At 55.0% G+C, this 20,111-nt stretch overlaps 1 protein-coding gene across 1 annotated transcript in view; it reads right to left on the bottom strand.

Annotated features, from left to right (window-relative positions):
• Window positions 1–13,495: 13,495 nt before the first annotated feature.
• The window catches only part of Rybp (RING1 and YY1 binding protein), a 69,671-nt gene continuing 63,055 nt past the window's right edge, over window positions 13,496–20,111 (bottom strand). Inside the window, exons 3-5 of the mRNA XM_046425666.1 lie at window positions 17,829–18,005; window positions 17,656–17,754; window positions 13,496–17,333 (exon numbers count right to left, since the gene is read on the bottom strand). Of these exons, the coding sequence (XP_046281622.1) occupies window positions 17,081–17,333; window positions 17,656–17,754; window positions 17,829–18,005 (529 nt within the window). The 3' untranslated portion in view covers window positions 13,496–17,080. The remainder of the gene's footprint in view (window positions 17,334–17,655; window positions 17,755–17,828; window positions 18,006–20,111) is intronic.

Below are 20,111 nucleotides of genomic sequence, written 5' to 3'. Positions count from 1 at the left end.
TGTTCGCACTGTCCAGGAATGGATCAGGTGTCCAGCCCTGATGACAGTGGGGTCACCTCAAGCTCCCACCTCCAGATCACAGGACTGAGGAGGAGGAGGAGGAGGAGGAGGGTCACCAGAGGGGAGCTGGCCAGCCCACCAGCAGAGGAGGGTCCCAGTGAGCGGACCCTGGACACTCTGAGCCTCTCTGCTTCTCCCACTACTCTCCAGTAAGGGTCCCTGAGAAACGTCCAGCACCCCCGTCATGACAGAGGCAGCAAGGCCCTTGCCCACCATGGCAGGACCAGATGGCCTATACATGGCGGTAAGTGCCCTGCGCGTCCCTGTCCCTGGTGAGAGCGTGGCCATTGGGCTCCTGCAGCCCAGAGTGAAGGTGTGTGGGCAGCACGGGCTTCGCCTGTGCCCCTGGGGCTGGACGTGGACCTTGGTCCACAGGAGGCGCTCCCTGCACAGCCTTGGATTCCAGGAGGAAGAAGCACCCTTCACCCCCAGGGCCTGGAGCCCAGCTGCCCTGGGTGCCCCAGAGCCACGGGCAAGGTGCTGGCCACAGCTCTGAGAGCCTGTGGGGCACTGCTGGGGCCTCCTCCCAGGGCCATGCCAGGCGACCCTTGGACCCTGGAGCTCTGCCTGAGGGACTCTGCCCTTGGCAGCCGGTCATCTCTGAGCTGCAGCCATTTGGGCCTCCTGGGTACCCCCGGGGACCCGCACAGGCACAGTGTTTAAACACAGCAGCCACATTTCCAGTCCCGACAGAGGACGTCCCCAGAGGGGCTTCCGGGACTTTTCTGAAACCCTGGGATTTGTGCCCCCCGCCGTCTTGTAGGATCTGGACACTGAGCGACCTGAGGCCAGGCCTGTGCCTTCTGCCAGGACTGGAGAGAGGCCAGGGAAGGCCCAGGATTGTGCCCTGCACCTGGGAGCCGAGGAATCGGGTCCTTCCAGAGGCAATGGTGATCTGGTTTTGGGGGGTTTGGATTTTTTTTTTTTTTTCTGTTAGTTGCTGGGTTTTGTTTCAGGTAAACTCAGGGAGTTGATCCCTTTGATGACTGGTCATACAAGGAGTGCAAAGAGGCCAGGCACACAGGTGCACGCCTGTCATCCCAGCAGCTCGGGAGGCCGAGATAGGAGGATCGTGTGTTCAAAGCCTGCCTCAGTAACAGCAAGGCCCTAAGCAACTCAGTGAGACCCTGTCTCTAAATAAAATACAAAACAGGGCTGGGGATGGGGCTCAGTGGTCAAGTGTCCCTAAGCCCAATCTCTGGTAACAAAAAAGAAAAAAGAAAAAGAAGTGTGAAGATTAACAGCCTCCGTCACCCTCAGCTCCTGGGAAGGGCCAGGGCTGGAACAGAACCCAGTCCAGCAGGTGGGGCACACGGAGCTCCCACGCCTCCACGTGAGGCTGGAACTCAAGCCAATGGACAGACCCGCCCAGGCTTGCTCAGGCCCTGCCCTTCCTGCCCTGGGAGGTGGCTGCTGCGGGCCATCTCGGCTGAGGTGTGTCACACTTGGGGACCCTCCGCGATGCGCCACGTCCCACAGCCAGCTGGGGTGAACCCGGGACCTGAACTTGGCTCTGATTCGAAGCCTAAGCCCTGGGTCCTGCTGAGGCCACACAGCATAGCCCTGGGTCTGTCCATCCCAGTGGACGCCAGGTCATCTTGTAGGTCATTAGTGTGGTAAGATAAATAGAATGGGGGCCATTATGGAGAATGGAGTCCAGGAAACCAGAGCGGCACTTGGGGACACTGAAGTGTTAATGTCCCCAAGGCCCAGAGCCCATCCTAAGGAACTGTTAATGAAGCAGCCCCCAGCAAACACAGAAGGGCTAATCCAAAGGCCACCCCAGGCCCTTCCTGCCCAGATGACTCCTCCAGCCCACCTGTCCCCCACCTGTTGGGCCTGCCCACCTGCATTCCATCACTGAAGGGAAACAGAGGACAGGAGTGTGGGAAAGCTGAAAGAAGACCTCAGCTGTAAAAGAGGGAAGACCTCCCCCTTCTACGGAGTCCGCCTTTTGGGTCCCCTTCTTCCTCCGGGAGAAGTCTCTTCTGCTGCCCTTAATAAAGCTCCTACTTTCCACTGTCCACTCGCTCGGCCTGCTTCTCTGGTGTTCTACTTCAGCATTGGGGAAGCGAGGACTGGTCTCGGTAAACACTGGTAACAATCTCATCCCCAGAGAGCAGCGCGGCCTCCTGAGGGCCTGACTCGCCTCTCTGCACCTGCTCCAGGGGTGGGGATGACCATGAGGCTGCTGCCCCTTCAGAGACCCCCCTGGCCACATCCGGGAGAGCACAGACCTTCTGCCCTCCTAGCCAGCTCCTCGGCCAGGGCTTTAGAAGCAGGTGTCCATCCCTCCACACACCAGGCACTGAGCAAGCAGCTGCAGAGACACAGCCCACGGCCAGCCCCACCAGACCCCGCTGTGTGGCCTCTGCCCAGGTCCTAGGCTCCCCTGGCTACAAGACTGGCCACCACTTGGCTCAGTGGTTTCCCGTTCAAACCATTTGAACACTCAGCTGCCAAACGCGGGCTGGACCTGGCCACGCCGTCTCCTCTTCCTTAGTCCTCATGGAGGGCCAGAGGGAACCAGTGACCTTCCAAGCCCGGCACAGGAAGGAGGCCCGGAGAGCTGAGCGGCTCTGCTCAGGGGAGGGGCTGTGGGAGGGGCCGTGGGTGGGGCTGTGGGAGGGGCCGCAGGAGGAACTGTGGGTGGGGCCATGGGAAGGGCCATGGGTGGGGCCGCGGGAGGGACGGTGGGTGGGGCCATGGGAAGGGCCATGGGTGGGGCCGCGGGAGGGACGGTGGGTGGGGCCATGGGAAGGGCCATGGGTGGGGCCGCGGGAGGGACGGTGGGTGGGGCCATGGGAAGGGCCATGGGTGGGGACGCGGGAGGGACGGTGGGTGGGGCCATGGGAAGGGCCATGGGTGGGAACGCGGGAGGGACGGTGGCCGCACTCAGGTGGAGCGCTGGCCCAGGCCCCCCAGGTGGCCTTGTTTGGAGAAGGGCTCTTTACAGAGGCAGTTCACAGCAGGTCATTAGCTGACCTCCAAGTCCACAGGACTGGGGTCCTTACGCCAAGGGGACACCTGAAAGGGCAGGAGGATGTGGGGACTCAGGGCAGAGGGCAGCCACAGCCATGGCCAGCCGCCTGAAGCAGGTCCTCCCCGTACAGCCCCAGTAGGAAGCCTCTTGCCTGAGCCCCTCCGCACACCTCCAGCCTCCGGACCCCAGGCCAGCAGCTCCGGCCATCCAGCCGTCCAGCGATGGGCAGCCTGGTGACAAGGACGGCCACAGGAGGCACCTGTTTTCGCTAGCCTTTCCCACCCGATGGCCCACTGGAGCCTCGCCTCCTGCCCCAGGGGCGCAGGCACATGCCCTGCAACCCCGCGAGGCCCAGGCACGTGGAGTCCACCAGGGAGTCGTTCCAGGGGAAGCTGAGGTCAGACAACCAAATCGGGGGTTCAACGATGGCTCAGAGACGGGTCTGTGAGGTCCCAGACTAAAGGAGGACAGGGCCTGGAGCCAGGACCCCGCTGGGGCCCCGAGAGGCTGCAGGACCCGGCTGGTGCAGAGAAGATGACATTTCAAAGAAAGAAAGGGTGGATGGATCAGCCTCTACCTGCTGTCCACCGGTCCCCCATAGACACCGTGAGGACACGGGGACTGCCATCACGAGGCTCGGCTGATGGCTAAATCAGAGTCTGTTCTGTCTGTTTGGTGGAGCAATCCCAGGTCACCCGCACAGGCTGACCACGGGTCCCCCGAGTGCTGTTTCCCATCTTCTCAGGACGACTCCTTGAGCCCCCTATTTGGGGTCGCAGACCCGGGCTGGCTCAGCACGACCCTCTCCTGGTTCCGGAGACCCCAGACGGAGCGCACCTCCCCGACAGGTGGAGGGCGCAGGCTGCCCGGAAACCACCTCAGACCCTCCCACCATCCCGAATGGGGGGCTGCTGCCTTTGTCTTTCCTTCCAGACCAAAGACCCCCATCTTTTCCACATGTGGTCCTGATTGTGAATGTAAAAGGGTCTCAAGTTCTGGCCCCGCAGCGGGAGTCACAGCCGCAGTGGCTGTTCCAACCAGGCCCAGCCGCTTGCTCCAGCTCCAGGGACGGTGGGGCCGGGGGTACCCCTCAGCCTCAGGAGCTGCACAGGCCTGGCCTGGCCCTGCTGGCCTCCAGCGGCGGCCACGCCCCTCCCAGCAGCTGCTTCTCTGACCCCCAAGCCTCACTGTGGGTGCAGAGGACCCTATATCTGTCTGCCTGGCCCCTCCCCCGCCTGCTGGCATCTCACCAGGCTGTCACTACGGTCCCCAGTTCCTGGTGACGCAGGTCCTTGATGCAGGAGGAGACCATCCTAGATCTGTGTTCAGAGGACAGGCACATGGCCCCTGGGACTTGCACTTGGTGGGTCCAGATCATGCTTTCTGCTTTTTGTTTTTTAATCTCTGTGCACTAGGGATACCAAGAATCAAGTTTTTCCCTGATGGATGGTCCAGACAGCAGGCCGATCATAAAGTCAATACTAATAATGATCACGACAAAATGTACCCAGCACGGACCGTGCCGACACTCAAAGCACATCATCTTGCTGGATTCCCAAGACACTCCTCTGAGCTGAGATCAGCACTCTGGAAACCACCAGCACTCCGGAAAGATGAAGAAAGCGAAGCGTTGGAAAGATTAAGGAACTCGCCCAACATCACGTGACGGGTAAGACTCCAATCCAGGCAGTCTGGTTCAGGGTCTTCTGACCAGGAACACAGAGCAAGCAAAGGAAACGGGAGGGGATGACATCAGTTGAGCCCCTGAATCCAGCCATGCCTGAAGCTATCCCCAGATTTCACAGTAAATACAAGCCAATCCATGCCTCCCATTGGCTCAAGCTGCTTGATTTCCACATTCTGCTTGGGCAGAGGATAGGAGAACAGGATGTTGGTGTTTGCTGGAGTCCACGTAACAGGGCTCTGCCCATGAACACATCTCTTCCTGTGGTCCTTCTGCTAATCCTGCCCTAGGAAACTGAGGCTAAAGAGATTAAGCTCCTCATCCAAGACTATGCAGCCAATGAGTGACAGGTGGGCTGGAGTCCACTCGAATCTGCCTGACCAAATGTCCCTGATCTTGACCTCCTCCGTTAGAATCCAGAGCGTCCTTATGTCGATTTGTAAGGCACAGCCCAACCTCCCCAAAAATTGGCATCAAGGATTCCCATAGAGGCCCAGAAGCCAGGGCAGATAAAATGGGGCTTTCAAGAGATAATAATAACAGCCGGGTGTGGTGGCCTGAGCCTGTCATCCCAGCAGCTTGGGAGGCTGAGGCAGGAGGCTCACAAGTTCAAAGCCAGCCTCAGCAACTCAGTGAGGCCCTAAGCAACTCAGTGAGAGACCCTGTCTCTAAATAAAACACAAAATCGGGCTGGGATGTGGCTTAGCAGTCGAGTGCCCCAGGGTTCAATCCTGTTTACCCCCTGCAAAAAAAGATAATAATAACAGACCTAACCAGTAGGTGACTCACAGATCCTGCAATTCATACATGAAAGTCAACTTGGTGGCTTTTAGTACACCCCAGGGCAGAACCGCCGTCACCCAATCAACTCACCCCCAAACACGCTGCCCCTGAGCAGCTCTGGGCAGCTCTCTCCATTTCTCTTTGACCTCCTCCCCGGCCCCAAGCTACTACCAGCAGACTACCATTGACTCTGCCATTGTAGACATCCCATAAAATAAAACCCCGCTGTGTGAACTCTGCATCTGGATTCCTGCAAGTGTAGACACACGGCACTGTCTTGGGGCTTCCTACTCTGTTATGGTCCACACTGGAAACCGGGCAAAGATTTCATTTTTATTGACTCGCTCATCGGCTGAGGGAGATCGGAGTTCTCACTTTGGGACCCTCATGAATCAAGTTTTTAGGTTTTCGTCTCTGGGTTGCGAATCCCGGAGTTTCTGAGTTCCACGGTGATTCTACGGTTAACTTTTGAGAAAGTTTCCGACTGCCTCCCAGAGTGGCCGGACCATTTTACATGATAGTTTTAATCAGCTTTTTCATCAAAATACCCAACAAGAGCAATTTAGAGAAGGGAAGGTGTATTTTGGCTCTCGGTAGGTTTCAGAGGTCTCAGTCCATAGACGGCCGACTCCACGGCTCTGGGCCTGAGTGAGGCAGGACATCGTGGCGGGAGGACCCAGCTGAGGACAGCTGCTCAACTCATGGCAGCCAGGAAGCAGAGAGAGAGGGGAAGGGGCCGCAGGAAGATGCACCCTCCAGGGCAGCCCCCAATGGCCACCTCCTCCAGCCAGGCCCACCTGCCCACAGCACCACGGGTCCTTCCAGTCACCTGGGGTGGATGGACTGGGTTTCAGCCCTCACAGTCCATTCTTCTCCCCTCTGCATATTGCTGCATTCACAGGAGTCTGGGACCGCTCTGTCCAGACCACAGCAACCATCCTCAGCAAGACAAGTCTCCTCACTCTGTTGTTCAGGTGCAAAAGCTTTCCATCTTATGGCATCGGATGCATTCCCAGTTCCTTGGTTGCCTTTGGCCTCACGTAAGAAAGCATGCCAACTCAAAGGGACGAAGACACGGCTGCATGTTTTCTTCTAAGCGTTCTATGTTTGTAGCTCTTGCAGTGAGGTCCTTTGACTTATTTTGCACTTAGTATGAAGTAGGAGTCTATTTCCATTATTTTGCAGGTGGCTCTACTGTGGTCCCAGCAAAATTTGTCAAAAAAAGACTTCTTTTCCCTGTTTAATGGCTTTGGCCTCCCTGTCGAAAATCAATGCACCGTGAACGTGAGGCTTTATTTCTGGACTTTGGATTCTGTCCCACCGACCCACGTGTCGACCCCGATGGCACCACCGTAGGCACCCTGATTACTGCTGTTCTGCATGAAGTTTTCAAACCGGGAAACGTGGACCTTTAACTGCGTTCTTTTTTTTTCAAGATGATTTTGGCTACGCCGGGTCCCTTGCGTTTCCATGTGAATATTAGGATTGCCTGTCAGTTTCTGCACAGAGGCCACCTGGGATCCTGACAGGGGTTACACTGAGCCTGCGGGTCCGCTGAGGAACATGGGCCCTCAGGAAGTCTCTGGCCCGCGGACACGGGGTGTCTCTGCCTTATTTCTTCTGACCACTGTAGGGCAATTCTTTTTCTTAAAATTGTTCCTGTTTTGTTCTTTAGGATGCTATTACGGGATGGAATTGTTTTCTAAGTTTCATTTTCTGATGGCTCATTGCAAGTGTATAGAAAGGCGATTGATTTTGTACATTGATCTTTTCGAATGCAAACTTCCAGAACCTGGTCATCGAGACCTGGTTTGGGGAGCAGCATCGTTTTGGATTTGCTATAGACGAGATTACATCATCAGTAAATGACACTCCTTGCCTTCCAGGCCACACACCTCTTATCTCATTTTCTGAACTAAGCCCTGGCTGGAGGCCCAGGACCGAGGTGAGGAGGAACAGCGAGGTGGACGCCCCGGCCCTGCTCCTGACCGGGAGGTCACACTTGCCCTTCCGCCCTGGGTCTGCCATACCCTGCAGGCGCATCCCAGCCAGCTGTTCTGCTGGGTGAACCGCAGTCTTATAAACAGACCTGAGATAAAGGTGAACCTCCCCTACCGCAAAATAACCACAGCTTTGTGAAAAATGGAAGGAGATAAAAAGAACAAGATGGAGAACAGATGGCCCTGACCAGAGAGAGCCCGGTCCTGAGCCAACCTGTGAAAACCAAGAAGAAACCAAATCTTCCAAGAGGCCAGGAACTGAGGGCTCTTGTGATTCCAAAAGGGAGGTAAAGGGTGGCCAGGAGAAAGCCAGGACTGGTTGGAAGCTGTCCAAGAAGGAGGCGGCTCTGTGCTCCTGCCCTTCCTCCCCGCCCACTGCTGGGCAGCTTCATGCCTGAAGAAGCAGCCTTGGGAGGCCTTGAGGCTCCGCACAATGGAGGCCAGACACCCACAGACATTTGCATTTGGGTTCCCAGCTCAGCGCAGCAAATCCTCCAGAGCTGCCCACTTGGGGCTTGGTGTTGGGGCTTCTCTTCCTCCATCCTTCAACAGGAGGTTTCCAGAGACCTGAGCAAAGCCCGGGACAGAGACTAACCAGAACCTCAACCGTCCCAGGGGCCAGGCCGGGCAAAGACCACTCCACACAGATACAGCCTCCATCCTCTCAGAGCCACGAGAGAACGTATTGCAGGCATGAACGAAAGCAGAGGGTGTAACGCAGAGGAAAGGAGCCCAACAGAAAATAGCGTGGGAAAACCGGAACATGACAGCAGACATGGGCCACTCAGCCGTGAAAGGCACAGGTGACGATCCCCAGAGCTGCCACCATGGGGTGGCTCAACAAGGGACATCCAGCTCCGCGGGTGCAGGGTCCTTCTCCTGGGAGAGAGCGTTTCATCGCTGGGGAAATACCCGAGACAGGCTTCCTTTGGCTCACGGTTTCCGAGTCCACGGTTGGCCGGTCCCCCTGTCTGGGGTCAGCGAGGCCGAGCATCATGGCGGAGGCGTGGGGAGGGAGGCCCACTCAGTCCTCGGCAGCCAGGAAGCAGAGAGGGGAGGCCAGGTGAGTGAGCCTTCCAGGGCACAGCCCAGTGACCCACCTCCTCGGCCACGCCCACCTCCTCGGCCACGCCTACCTCCCCAGCCACACCCACCTCCTCAGCCACGCCCACCTCCTCAGCCACACCCACTTACTCAGCCACACCCACTTAGCCACCTCCAAGGCCACACCCACCCTCAACCACGCCCACTTCCTCACCCACGCCCGCCTCCTAGGCCACGCCCACCTCCCAGGCTCCGCCCACCTCCCAGGCTCCACCCACCTCCAGCACCAGTGATTTAATCCACCAAGGAGGCCGAAACCCTGTAATCCACTCACCTCCCAAAGCCCTACCTCCCGACAGGCTGCAGCCCTGGGCACAGGGGCCTTTGTGGGACACTCCAGGTCCACGCCACAGAGTCCCTCCTGCAGAATCTGACGGGGAGTCCATGCCACGCGGCCCTCCTGGGGTTTGGGGTGGCTGCCCAGATCTCTGCCTTCACCTTCACATAGCAGTCTCCCTGTGCGTGTCCCTGTATCCAGTGTCCCCTATTACGAGGACACAGTCATACCCGATCAGGAGCCACCCTAATAACCTCATCTTAACCTGGTCATCCCGAAGAGCCTATTTCTGAGAAGGGCACGTTCACAGGCCCTGGGGTGCGGATGCCAACATCTTCTGGGGGCACAACTCAAGCCGAATCACGAGGAACTCTCTTTCCAAGAACAAAACCCCCAAGAGATAGAGCACCAAAGAGCAGCCATAAGAAAATGAGGAGATGCAACATCTGAATAACGGAGCTGAGATAACCCAGGGCAGGCGGCCAGCCCTGAGCCAGCCCCAGCAGCTGCCCGGAGTCCAAGGCATAGCTATGAAGTACCAGTGCCAGGGCCCCTGACCTGGTGACGCTCTGGCTTCCCAGGGACGCCAAAACCAAAGCCACGCTGTGTTTGGGTCTGTGGTCAGGATGCCCAACCTTCCGTTCTGCAGCCAGGTGGTGTTTGGTGCCTGAGACTGGCCCCCATCAGTCCCCGTGAGGCCCCAGGATACAAAATGAGCTATCACTTTGGAAGCTCCCGTGGTTCCCAAGGGGCCCCTCTAGTGGGAAATGCAGATTGCAGGATACCAGAGTTCCCCAGGGCAAGGCAGGAACTAAGGTTCTGAGCACCGACCAGGAAGCAGGAATTTATCAGCTCAAAGCCTTACAAATAATTACAAATAAGCCTTACAAAAATACCATTCTACGGAGAAAGAGACGGCGGTTCAGAGAGGCTTGATGGTTAGCTGAAAATCAGAAACGTCATTCGTACCTAGTAGGCTTCAACTACAAGCCCCTCGCTCTGCTCACTAAAGCCTTGCTCCAAGTCGTATCTGTTGGTAGAAGGTTCTCACGTGTCACCACCATAGCAAAGAGAGTCAAGTGAGTCTCTTTCATAGACTTTTCAATCACTGTTCCAATAAAACAATTTGCAGGCATTAAAATCTGAATGTCATATGATTTTCACAAATCATACCTATTATTCTTTAAAAATATTTTCAGCCACTCATGCTGGGCACAGTGCACATGCCTGTCATCCCAACAACTTGGCAGGCTGAGGAGGGAGGATTGCAAGTTCGAGGCCAGCCTCAGCGACTCCGCAAGGCTGTAAGCAACTGCTAGCAAGAACCTGTTTCAAAATAAAAAGGGGTGGGGATGTCGCTCAGTGGTAAAGTGCCTCAGGGTTCAATCCCCAGCACCAAAAAAAAAATTTAAATAAATAAAAATTTTCAACCACTTGAAACCGTGAAAGTCCCGTGCGTGCCGCGGGAGGCCTGCAAGACCAAGACGGAACCCATAAAAGCTGCCTCCCTTATTGCTAACATAAGTCGGGCTCTGGGGACGCCCCTTCGCGTTCCGCAGAACTGTCACAGGGCTGGGAAGGTATAGCGGTCACAGGGAGGAGGCCCTGCACCACCCAGCCCCAACACAACCTTTCTGTGTGGCATCTCTTCCCATGGGGACATTTCTGCCTCTAGGAGGAGCGATGTGCCCGGCTGTCCCCTCTCAGCAGCCCCCTGAAGTGGCCCCTGCCTCTTCCGACTGGTGGCCTGGCAATGGGCCACCTGCTCCAGGGTGAGTGGGGGCCGCCCGGCTCCTCTCCCTCCCATTACCTGATCTGTTCCCAGGCTCTGTGGGTGCTGCCACCGAGATCCCCTCAGCAGGCGTCCCCTGGAACTTCACGGCATCCTGTAACAGCTGGTTTCGCCCTGCTGGGACGTCTCAGACTCGCACGTTTTTCCGACTGTCTCCCCTGCAGCCAGTGAGAGGACCTCCTGCCGACCCCTCTAAGTGGGCACATCCCTCTGTGCACAGGTCAGGAGGGCATCCCTTTATAACTGTCTCGCTCCGCGCCTGGGCCACCGTAATGGCAGGATATAGGCTGCACAGGTGCCCCTTGTCCAGCGTCCACTCTGCAGACTGTTGGTGGCTCATCCAGAGGCGGTAGCTCCACCGTCTCTTTCCTGGGGGCTTGTGGATTTGTGTGGGCATGAGAAAATCCTATTCTCAATTAACAACAGGGACTAAGCATGAACTAAGGCTTGCTAACACTGAGACAGTGGCGGGCGACCAGGGGTCCTGAGTTCTCCCACCGACTCCATAAACTGTAAAAAAATAAAAGAGGCAGTAAACATCACTGAAAAAAAAAATGAACTTTCAATGACGAGAAGAGAAGCCACATTCGTCCCAATGTTGCTTGTAAATGCAGAAACCTCAAGTATCTGTCAAAAATATCACAGGATTGGGCTGGGGCTGGGGCTCAGTGGCAGAGCGCTTACCTGGCCTGTGTGAGGCACTGAGTTCGACTCTCAGCACTGCTTATAGATAAATGAAATAAAGGTCCATCAACAAGTAAAAAACATAAAAAAAAAAAAAACCCACGGGATTTCGTTTTGCATGTGGCCCTGAACAGATTTGCTCCTTTCTTTCTCTGGGCCACACAAAATAGTGAAATTACGAAGCCTAAGACAATCCCAAAATGCTTTTCATCCCAGAATCAAAGTGCAGGGGGGAAAATGGGAAGAATGGGCGCCACCACCCGCGGCGGGGTCCTGAGCAGAGGCCAGGGGCACACTCCTGGGGGCCTGAGGTGGGCCTAGGGCTCCGACCACGTGAACAACATCCCTCTGTGTCCTGCGGTGACTTCTGGGGCCGACAGAGTGGGGGGACAGCCTGGCAGGACCTTGTCCACAGGGCCTTGGGGTCTGGGGCTGGGGACTACCCTTCCAGCCAGTACTGGACGGAGGCCCCTCCACCCTGGCCTGGCTCTGGACAGGAAGCTGAGCTCTTGAGAGTGACTTTCGACTCCCCTGAGGTCTCCAGGGGCCCCTGGATTCTAGTGTCCATGACGGAAGACCGCATTCCCAGATTCCTCGTGGGTCCCCAGCTGTTCGGGTGGGTTCTTCCAGGGCAGGAATGGCTAACGTGTGGCCGGGGTGTGGGGGTCAAGTCTGGACTCGGCTGGAAGGGAGCACTCTGCTCCGTGATGCTGGGCACAAGCCCGAGGGTGGACAGGGCCCACGGGTGGACGTTTTATGCCACTTACTGGCCTTGCAGGTCCAGCTCACCAGTGCCTGCAGGGAGGGCCGTTTGTCCCCCTCCCACCTGCACACACCACAGTCACCCTGTGCGCTGTACTGGGCAGCCCTGGAGAATGGCTGGGACCAGGGACACGCTCCGGGGCTGGCTGCTTTCCTGTGCCCCCCGGACCCAGGTCTGCCCAGCCCCAGCCCCCTCCTGTTTCTGACCATCCTGTGTCCTTTCTAGGGAAGTCGGGGCCTTCCCTGCAGTGCCCAGCTGGGCAACGCATCTCCCTCCAACGACCACTGGACGGGACCTTGCTCCACCTCCAATCCCACAGGGCGGCTCCAACTCCACCTGGACACCACCTCAAGGTTCTGAGCGGCTCTCTCTGCACTACTGCCGAGAGGTCAGGGCGAGATGCCCAGGGCCTGACGCTGACCCTGCCTCCTGCCCCCAGCAGAGGTGGCCAACTCACAGGACCGTGGCAGCAGATGGTTGGCACAGGCCCATGCACACCGCAGCTGGAGAGGGGTCTACCTTTAGTCAGGGTGGCTTCAGCCAGGTCTTCCTGACCATGTCACCTAGCCCCACACCTCAGCAGGGGCCTGGACGCTTGCCCTCAATGCTGGAGCACTAGACAAGAAGCCCAGGCCTCCTTTCCCATCCCAGGGCTGCAAGGAGCCGGCCCTCTCCTAAGAGGCACACCTGCACCATGAGGGTCCAGCACTGGGTGCAGGCCAGCCTCTGGCAGTGGGGCCCCCAGGAAGGCGGGGGGGCGGGGCTTGCAGATGACCTCTCATCTAAAATTGGCAGGAGAGTGCTTGTAAGGTTTCCTTCCAACAGAACCTCTGCCACTCAGGACCCCCATCAGGGTCCCCAGGTGGGCACAGTGGTGGCACACATCTATAATCCCAGCTCAAGAGGCTGAGGAAGGAGGACTGCAAGTTCAAAGCCACCTCAGAGACTTAGCGGGGACCTGGGTAACTCACGCCGTCTCAAAAAAATAAAGGGCTGGGGACATGGGTCAGTGAGTGGTTAAGCGCCCCTGAGTTTGATCCCCAGTATTGAAATGGGACCAACAGGCCATCTGGAGGCTATCTAGCAGCCGGTGACCCTGTCCAGCCCCATCCCCTGTCCCTCCACCCCTGCAACGTCTCCCAGGTGCATGGACACCCTTTTTTCCACATTTCCCAGCTCAGCTGCATTTTCATCTGCGTCTCAGAGGCACTGGCCCCCAAAGACTTTAGCTCTGAAGGACGGAGGAGCCAAAGGAGTGGCCCTGGCCCTGGTGATCCTGCCCGGGCTCACCCCACAGGGGCAGAGGGGAGCCACTCTCCTCAGGGCAGGTGCTCTGCGCGAGACAAAAATAAAGATTTTCCAATGTAAATTTTACTATTTTATTTGTGAAAAAACTACAAGCAGAATTCATAAATAGACATTTCTATTTAAAGCAGGAAAATGATAAAGTGGCTTCTAATAACATAGTCGTGCACATGCCAGTAACAGGAATATATTAACATCTTTTATTTGCTAGACAAAGAGCAGTGTCCAATATAAATTTCCCAAAACATTTAAGACCTGTGAATTTCTGACCAGTTCACAAAACCACCAACTGACACTTTAGCATGAAGAGAAAACAAACCTAACAGACCGTCAGCTCTAGAGACCTTACAGAGCAGAAACTTCCAAAAGCGTTATACAAGCTGTCTTTCTGGGCAAATGGAAAATAGAGCTCGTATAATACATGAACAAAAATTCACAAGGTTAAGATTATGTTTTGACATACTTAACAAGCATTCTCTATTTGTCTCCAACAAACAAAGCTAAGGAAATAATGTAACCATCTTTACACAGTAAATTAAGGTTACGAGTCATACACAAGAACAGAACTGCTTGCGCATTAGAAACTGTCCGGCTCCATCGTCCAACTCTAAATGTCGGCTCTTACACCATTTTCGGTTACATACAAGCAAAGGTTATTATATATTCAGCAATTAATAAACTTTCAATAATTTAAGATACGGTAGCTTAAAAAAGTAGACTGAGAATGGTCTCGGTAAGGCAGGTGGAACATCGTATGGAAGGACTCACAGAAGCTCCTGCCGACGTTGTGTTTGAATATCCAGATTGGAACGGAAAGGTTTGGGTTCAAATAGTGGGAGTCGGATGTCTTGACCTCTGTCTTAACTGCGCGACGCAAGCAGAGCGGACAGGTCAGCTGCCGCACGCGAGTGAAATCGTGTGGTGTCGAAACAAAGGGAAACTTGCGTTAACACTGTGCTTTTTGTTTTGATTTTTCACCTGCTTTCTGTGCCACTGAACACTGAGTGTTTCTGGTCCTTTCAAGGTACATCCTCATCACCTACGCTAGCTAGTGTTCAGACGCACTGCCTAGGAACCGCAGGGCGGGACGCAACAGCAGGAAGTGGGATCCCGTTTCCAGAGATCGTGCCTGAGGGATGTCACCAATTTTGGGAATTCAAGGTCTTGGGTACCCACCACCTCGCTGCCCCAGACACGCGGCAGCTGCGGGCTGGCCCTGTGACGTCTGGTGCTTGGACAACCCGCCCTCCGTCTTGCCCCAACAGCAAGCTGGGCCCACTCGTCCTAAAGCCAACCCCCCCCGCCCTTCCTTCACCTCTCCCCATTCTTTAATTGATCACGGAGGCAAAACCAAAAAACCAAGACACTGGCGATGGATCACTGAGCAGCCTCTGAGTAGCTGGATCGTCAGCTTTTCCACTCATTAGGGGTCCAATCACTTTACATGAAACTGATTTGCGAAAGCACACAGTGTTCGTGAACAAAGTGCATGCCAACACTGACTGGTTCCAAAAGCAGTGCAACCCACGAGTTTGGTGGCATTTAATTTTTTTAAAAAAGTTAATTAAAAAACTTAGCAATTCCTTACACCTCTGGAAAATAAATATGGCTGACTAATTTACCCTCCCTGAGACCCGTAATAAAAGGAATATTAAAACTTTTTAGAAGGAATGTCTTTGCAATATCCCACTAATATTAAAACGTGGATTTAAAATTCATAGTCAAATCACTATGTATTATATATTCTGATGCTTATAGAAAGCACCTGATTTCCTTTGGTTCATTAATAAATACTTTAAAAAGGTATTTAAAAAGATAAGCACAGCTTGCATCCCAGATACAAGCATTATTTTAAAAAGAAGGGAACATTGTCCATGCATTTGAGAATAGGACCACAGCAACGAATGGCACTGCTTTATAATCTATACCTTCGAGGACAAATTTAAATTATGGTACATTGGTGACTACAGCATCGTTTTAATGTAAATGTGAGAGGAACCTTTCCTGCTGGCTACTCAATTCAAGCTGTTAATTTTTTTTTCCTTTTACTTGTTGCCTCCAGATAGAAATTAGTTCTACTATTAAGGAAACCAGGTTCTTAACACCAAAATGTGGTGCTTCATTACATCACACACCCTCCCGTGAGTCCTTAAAGCAAGATCAAATAAAGGAAGGTTAACATCAAGTTCCCACGCCCGAAATGACTCTGGTGTACTACCAACTCAGTGGATGTGAATGGGAAAGTCGGGGAGAAGAGAGACCCCCAAATCCAAACAAAAGCAAAGCAAAGCAAGCAAAGGCCGTGAATCAAGGAGGATGGTGTCACTAGATCAGATGAGTGGCTGTTCCTCCCCCCAGGACAGTCAAGAGAGGTCAAGGAACTCTGGAGCACGCTCTCTGGCCAGGGTCTCTGCCAGGGGAGGCCCTCGGAGGGCAGGCAGCATGGCCTTACCCTGCGCCTCGGCCACTCAGTGCCAGAGTCCCCACCCTGGGGGATCGAGCCGGGTCTCCAGCACGGGCTCCACTGGGGGCCTCTCGTGTGGCCGTGACCTTTGCAGAGGAGAATGAACCACAGTAAGTTTTAAGAACGAACGAGGAGGGAGTCTCACGTCTGCACCGGCAGGGCGAGGGTCTGAGTGACGGGGACGTGAGGCAACCAAGTCCAACTGTAAAGCCCCCACTGCCAGGCCCCTGGAGGTGGAGGCCAGGGTGGCCCTGGGGGCCCAGACCTGAGGGGAGGCCTGGAAGATGGGTGGACCCAGGGAGACCCCGTGAGGCCGGGTGCTTGTGCAGAACAGCAAAGTCAGCGTGTGACCGTGACTTACACCAACACGTGGCATTCTGGAGCTCCTTCAGGTACTCCTGGGTGACAGAGCCCCCCACTGCACCACCTGTGATTTGTCATTACCCCCTGCCAATGCAGGCCATCTGGAGCAGTCTTTACCTCTCAGATCACATTGTTTAAAAAATAGAGAATCTTTCTATCGTCAGGACTCATTAGATGAGAGTCAGGTTCCCACGTGGGTGGGACACACTCCACGCGAGACCGACTGTGACTCAGTCTCAGCACTTTCTGGAAGGGACTGTCCCAGATCTGCACTGTTCCATGTTGTCTTCACAGTGTATCAAGCACCAGCGCTGCCGTGGATTGGTTTCAAATAACCCTTTATATATAATTTTATATTTATATATATATAGTTATATCAAAACTGATAGTACATAGTATAACTGGAAGAAAGAACTAAACTTAAAGGATATGCTGAAAGGATGGAGTTGTGAACACAATAAATAAAAGTTCCCCCCCCCTCCCAACGCCCCCTCAACAAAACAAAAACAAAAAACCAGTTGTCATGTACATGGAAAATTGTGCACAGCAGATTTTTTTTTTATATAAAAAGTAGATTCAGGAGCACATCCAATTATAAATGATTGTTAGGAAAATCATATAAAACAATGGAATACATAAAAGTGTCACGAGTAACCGTCAGGGTGCGAAATTCCTGGGTGGCCAGATGCCCGTGGCGAGCAGGAAGCATCCTGCAGAGGCGGTGGCCGTCCACAGAGACTCCAGGCGCAGGCGCACGGGCAGGTGGCGGGCTGCATCCTATACCCTGATGCGAGGTTCTCACTGCCCCACGTGCGGCCTCAGAAGGACTCGTCCTGCACTGCCGACATGTCGCCCTTTGGCGTGGAGGAGCGGGAGGAGCCCTTGTCTGTGCTCTCTGACCCCGAGCTGCTCTGGTTCTGCTGTTCTGACCCTGCACTGGAGGTCACTGTGGACGAGGACGTTGAAGAGGAGCGAGTCTTTTCTTTAAAGTCTGTGATAATGACGGTGACGTTGCCCACAGTTACTGCCAACTGCTGTGCGGTGCTCCTGTCCACGTTTTTCAGCCGGGGCCTGAAATGCCAGGGGGAAGGGCGGTTAAGAAAGGTGTGGTTTAACAGCAGAGCGTCACCCCACCAGGACCTGCTGGCACCGGGCTCCAAATCCAAGGGGCCTGTCACGGATGCCCAGGGATGCCAAAATGGCCACTGCCGCTGCCACCCACCCACCCAGCTGCCACCCACCCACCCACCGCGGGTGCTGTCAGCCGGCTGAGCTCCGCCCATCACAATCCTGTTACTCACCGTCCCCACCCAGCTCCTCAGCCCACCCCCAGGGGCCGCCCTGGGCTCTGCACTGTGACTACCGGTCAGCACCTGGTCCTGGCCCCGCGTACCTCGAGGTGTGATTCGTTTCGCTGGTCTTTGCCGTGGCGTTGGCAGACTGTATGCTGTTGGCTTCGCTAGGAGGGTCTTTCAGGATGTCCGACTTTGGTCTGGGGAAGAGGCAGGGCGTTAGCTGCGTGCACCCCAGGGAGCCCCCCCACAGCGGAGCCGCCCCCCGACTCACTTGGTTTTCTTGTTGGTGTTCTTCTTGGTGACACTAGGACTGATCTCCTTCTCCTTCTCTGGCTTCTCCTTGTCCTGCTTCTCCACTTTCTCCTTCTTCTCCTTCTTCGGGGGTGGTGGAGTGGCATACTGCTGAGCCACCTGTTGTGCCACCAGCTGAGAGTTGATCCGAGGTTTTCTGAAACATTCAAGGAAAGGTGGCGTTCAGTGGTTTTAAGTATTTTAAACCTCACTTTTGCTTTGCTGCCTTGTTAGGTATTTCATTTCAGACATGTGGCGACTCAAAGCCAGATTCTGTGGTGCTGCTTGAACGTTCATTTCCATACAGATAGACGAGGCACAGAATTTCTCCTTGTTCAAAGGAGGTGACACACTCACACTGCTGTGTGGCCTATAAAAGAGGACAGTATTCTCAGAGTGCCAAGAACACTACTTCTTTTGAGCTGTCAAGATTATACTGACTGACATCTTTCAAACACTCCTGCAGCACAAGGTTAATCTCGTTTTATTAAATGGACATCAGTAATCCATTGAAAAGAATGAAATTAGAAGTGTGACTCCACTCCTCCGTCTAACTGCTCCGGCGCTCCCTGCAGCTATGAGTGGCAGGGACGACCCACAGGAGCGAGAGGACGCCGCAACTGCACTCACACCAGCTCCCAGGGGTGCAGACTGGAAGTCGCTATGGGAAAGTCAGACAGTGGCATATTCATCGTGCCATCAGCCGTTACGTCTGTGCCAATCTCCAACTGACACTGGCGCACAGCACTATGCTCACAGAATCCGCGTGGTGCGGAGCACTTTCCAACGCGTGACCACTGGGACCCGAGGGAGAGAGGAGCGGACACCTGTGCAGTTCCTCCCCGGGCGGCCCTCCTCACCTGCCACAAGACATCCCAAGGCTCCCCACGGGTGCCAGAGCCACTCGCTGGGTGGAGACAGACCTGATACCCCCACAACTACCAACTGATCTCCGGCCAAACAGCTCACATAGTGTGGGGATGCTGGACAAAGGGACAACTCGTGTGCAGGTCAGGACAACATGCTATGCTGCAAGTTCTTTGCATGACTTGGGAAAGTGTGCAACTAAAAATCCATGAAATGTTTATTTCTGGAATTTTCCACTTGAATTTTTTTTAAAAAAACTGTGGTTGACCACGGGTAACTGAAACTGAAAAGTGAAACCTGGGATACGAGGACTATTGTAACGCTAATTTCCAAAGACCCCCTCATCCACACAGACATGCCCTGCGGAGAACACACTCCCCAGGTACGAGCCAACTGGGCCGTCCACAAGCTGAGGGACTGGGGGCCTCAGAGCAAGGACCACCCTCAATCTCGAGCTCCCCTCCATTCCCCAGCACAGACAAGCATGGCTGGCCCAAGAAAGGGGGCACCCGGACCAGCGTCAGAGTTGGTCTGCGAGGAAAATAAGAGGCTGGGAAAACCCAGGCGATTCTGCTGCTCTTCCTGGGGTGCAGCAGGGGAGGACAGCCACCCCAGACAGCAGCAGAGGAGCCTGGGTGCTGCTTGTGACGGGGCTCAGTGGTGAGCACACAGCTGCAATCTCTCCGCTGGCTTCCACCCAGCCTCTAGGTGTGCTGGCTGCAGAGCAGGCCACGGGGCACCCAGGCCATGGGCCACGGCCAGACGCATGCACTCATGGACCTAGAGGCCCCCAGAGGAGGGGAGCCAAGGCCCTGCAGACACTAGCACGTCCTCTAAGCCTCTCCGTCTCTTCATACAGTCTAACAACTGAAGTGGCAGCTACTCTGACCCATGCCACCATCTTTAGAGGAGGATGGCCTGTTAAGGCTCACAGATGACAGTGACACTGTATGACACTTCACAGCCTTCACGGGAATACATCACAAGCCTCAGAGAGCTCACAACAAACCGCCATGCGTAAACCAACCCTCAGGTGCTCAAACAAAGTGCCTCAGCCAGTTCAGTGAAAAAGCGGCTTGAACTTTATGCCAAAGAACACCTCCAGGGAGATTTTCAATTAAAGCCACCATGGATAGTTTCCTCCAGAGAAAGGCCACTCAAAGATAAGAGGGTGGCCGACCCTGACGTATGGGCTCCCCCAAAAGAGAATCAGAGGCCAAGGGCCTGGCCACAGAGAGTCCCCCAGCAGTCACCAGCCTCCCCAGCCCGAGTCTGAGAGGCTGCTTGAGTCGGGACATCGGGCCACCAGGCAGTTTCATGATGCCACTCACAAGCTACGCCTTAACTGCCAAGCCACCATGCACCCTGCTGGCAAGGACTACACGTGTTCAGCACA

This window comes from Marmota monax, unplaced genomic scaffold (assembly GCF_021218885.2).
Source record: "Marmota monax isolate L192 unplaced genomic scaffold, Marmota_monax_Labrador192_F-V1.1 WCK01_AAM20220418_F8-fsc00028, whole genome shotgun sequence".
Lineage (NCBI taxonomy): Eukaryota > Metazoa > Chordata > Mammalia > Rodentia > Sciuridae > Marmota > Marmota monax.
This window is presented reverse-complemented; position numbering and strand designations above follow the sequence as displayed.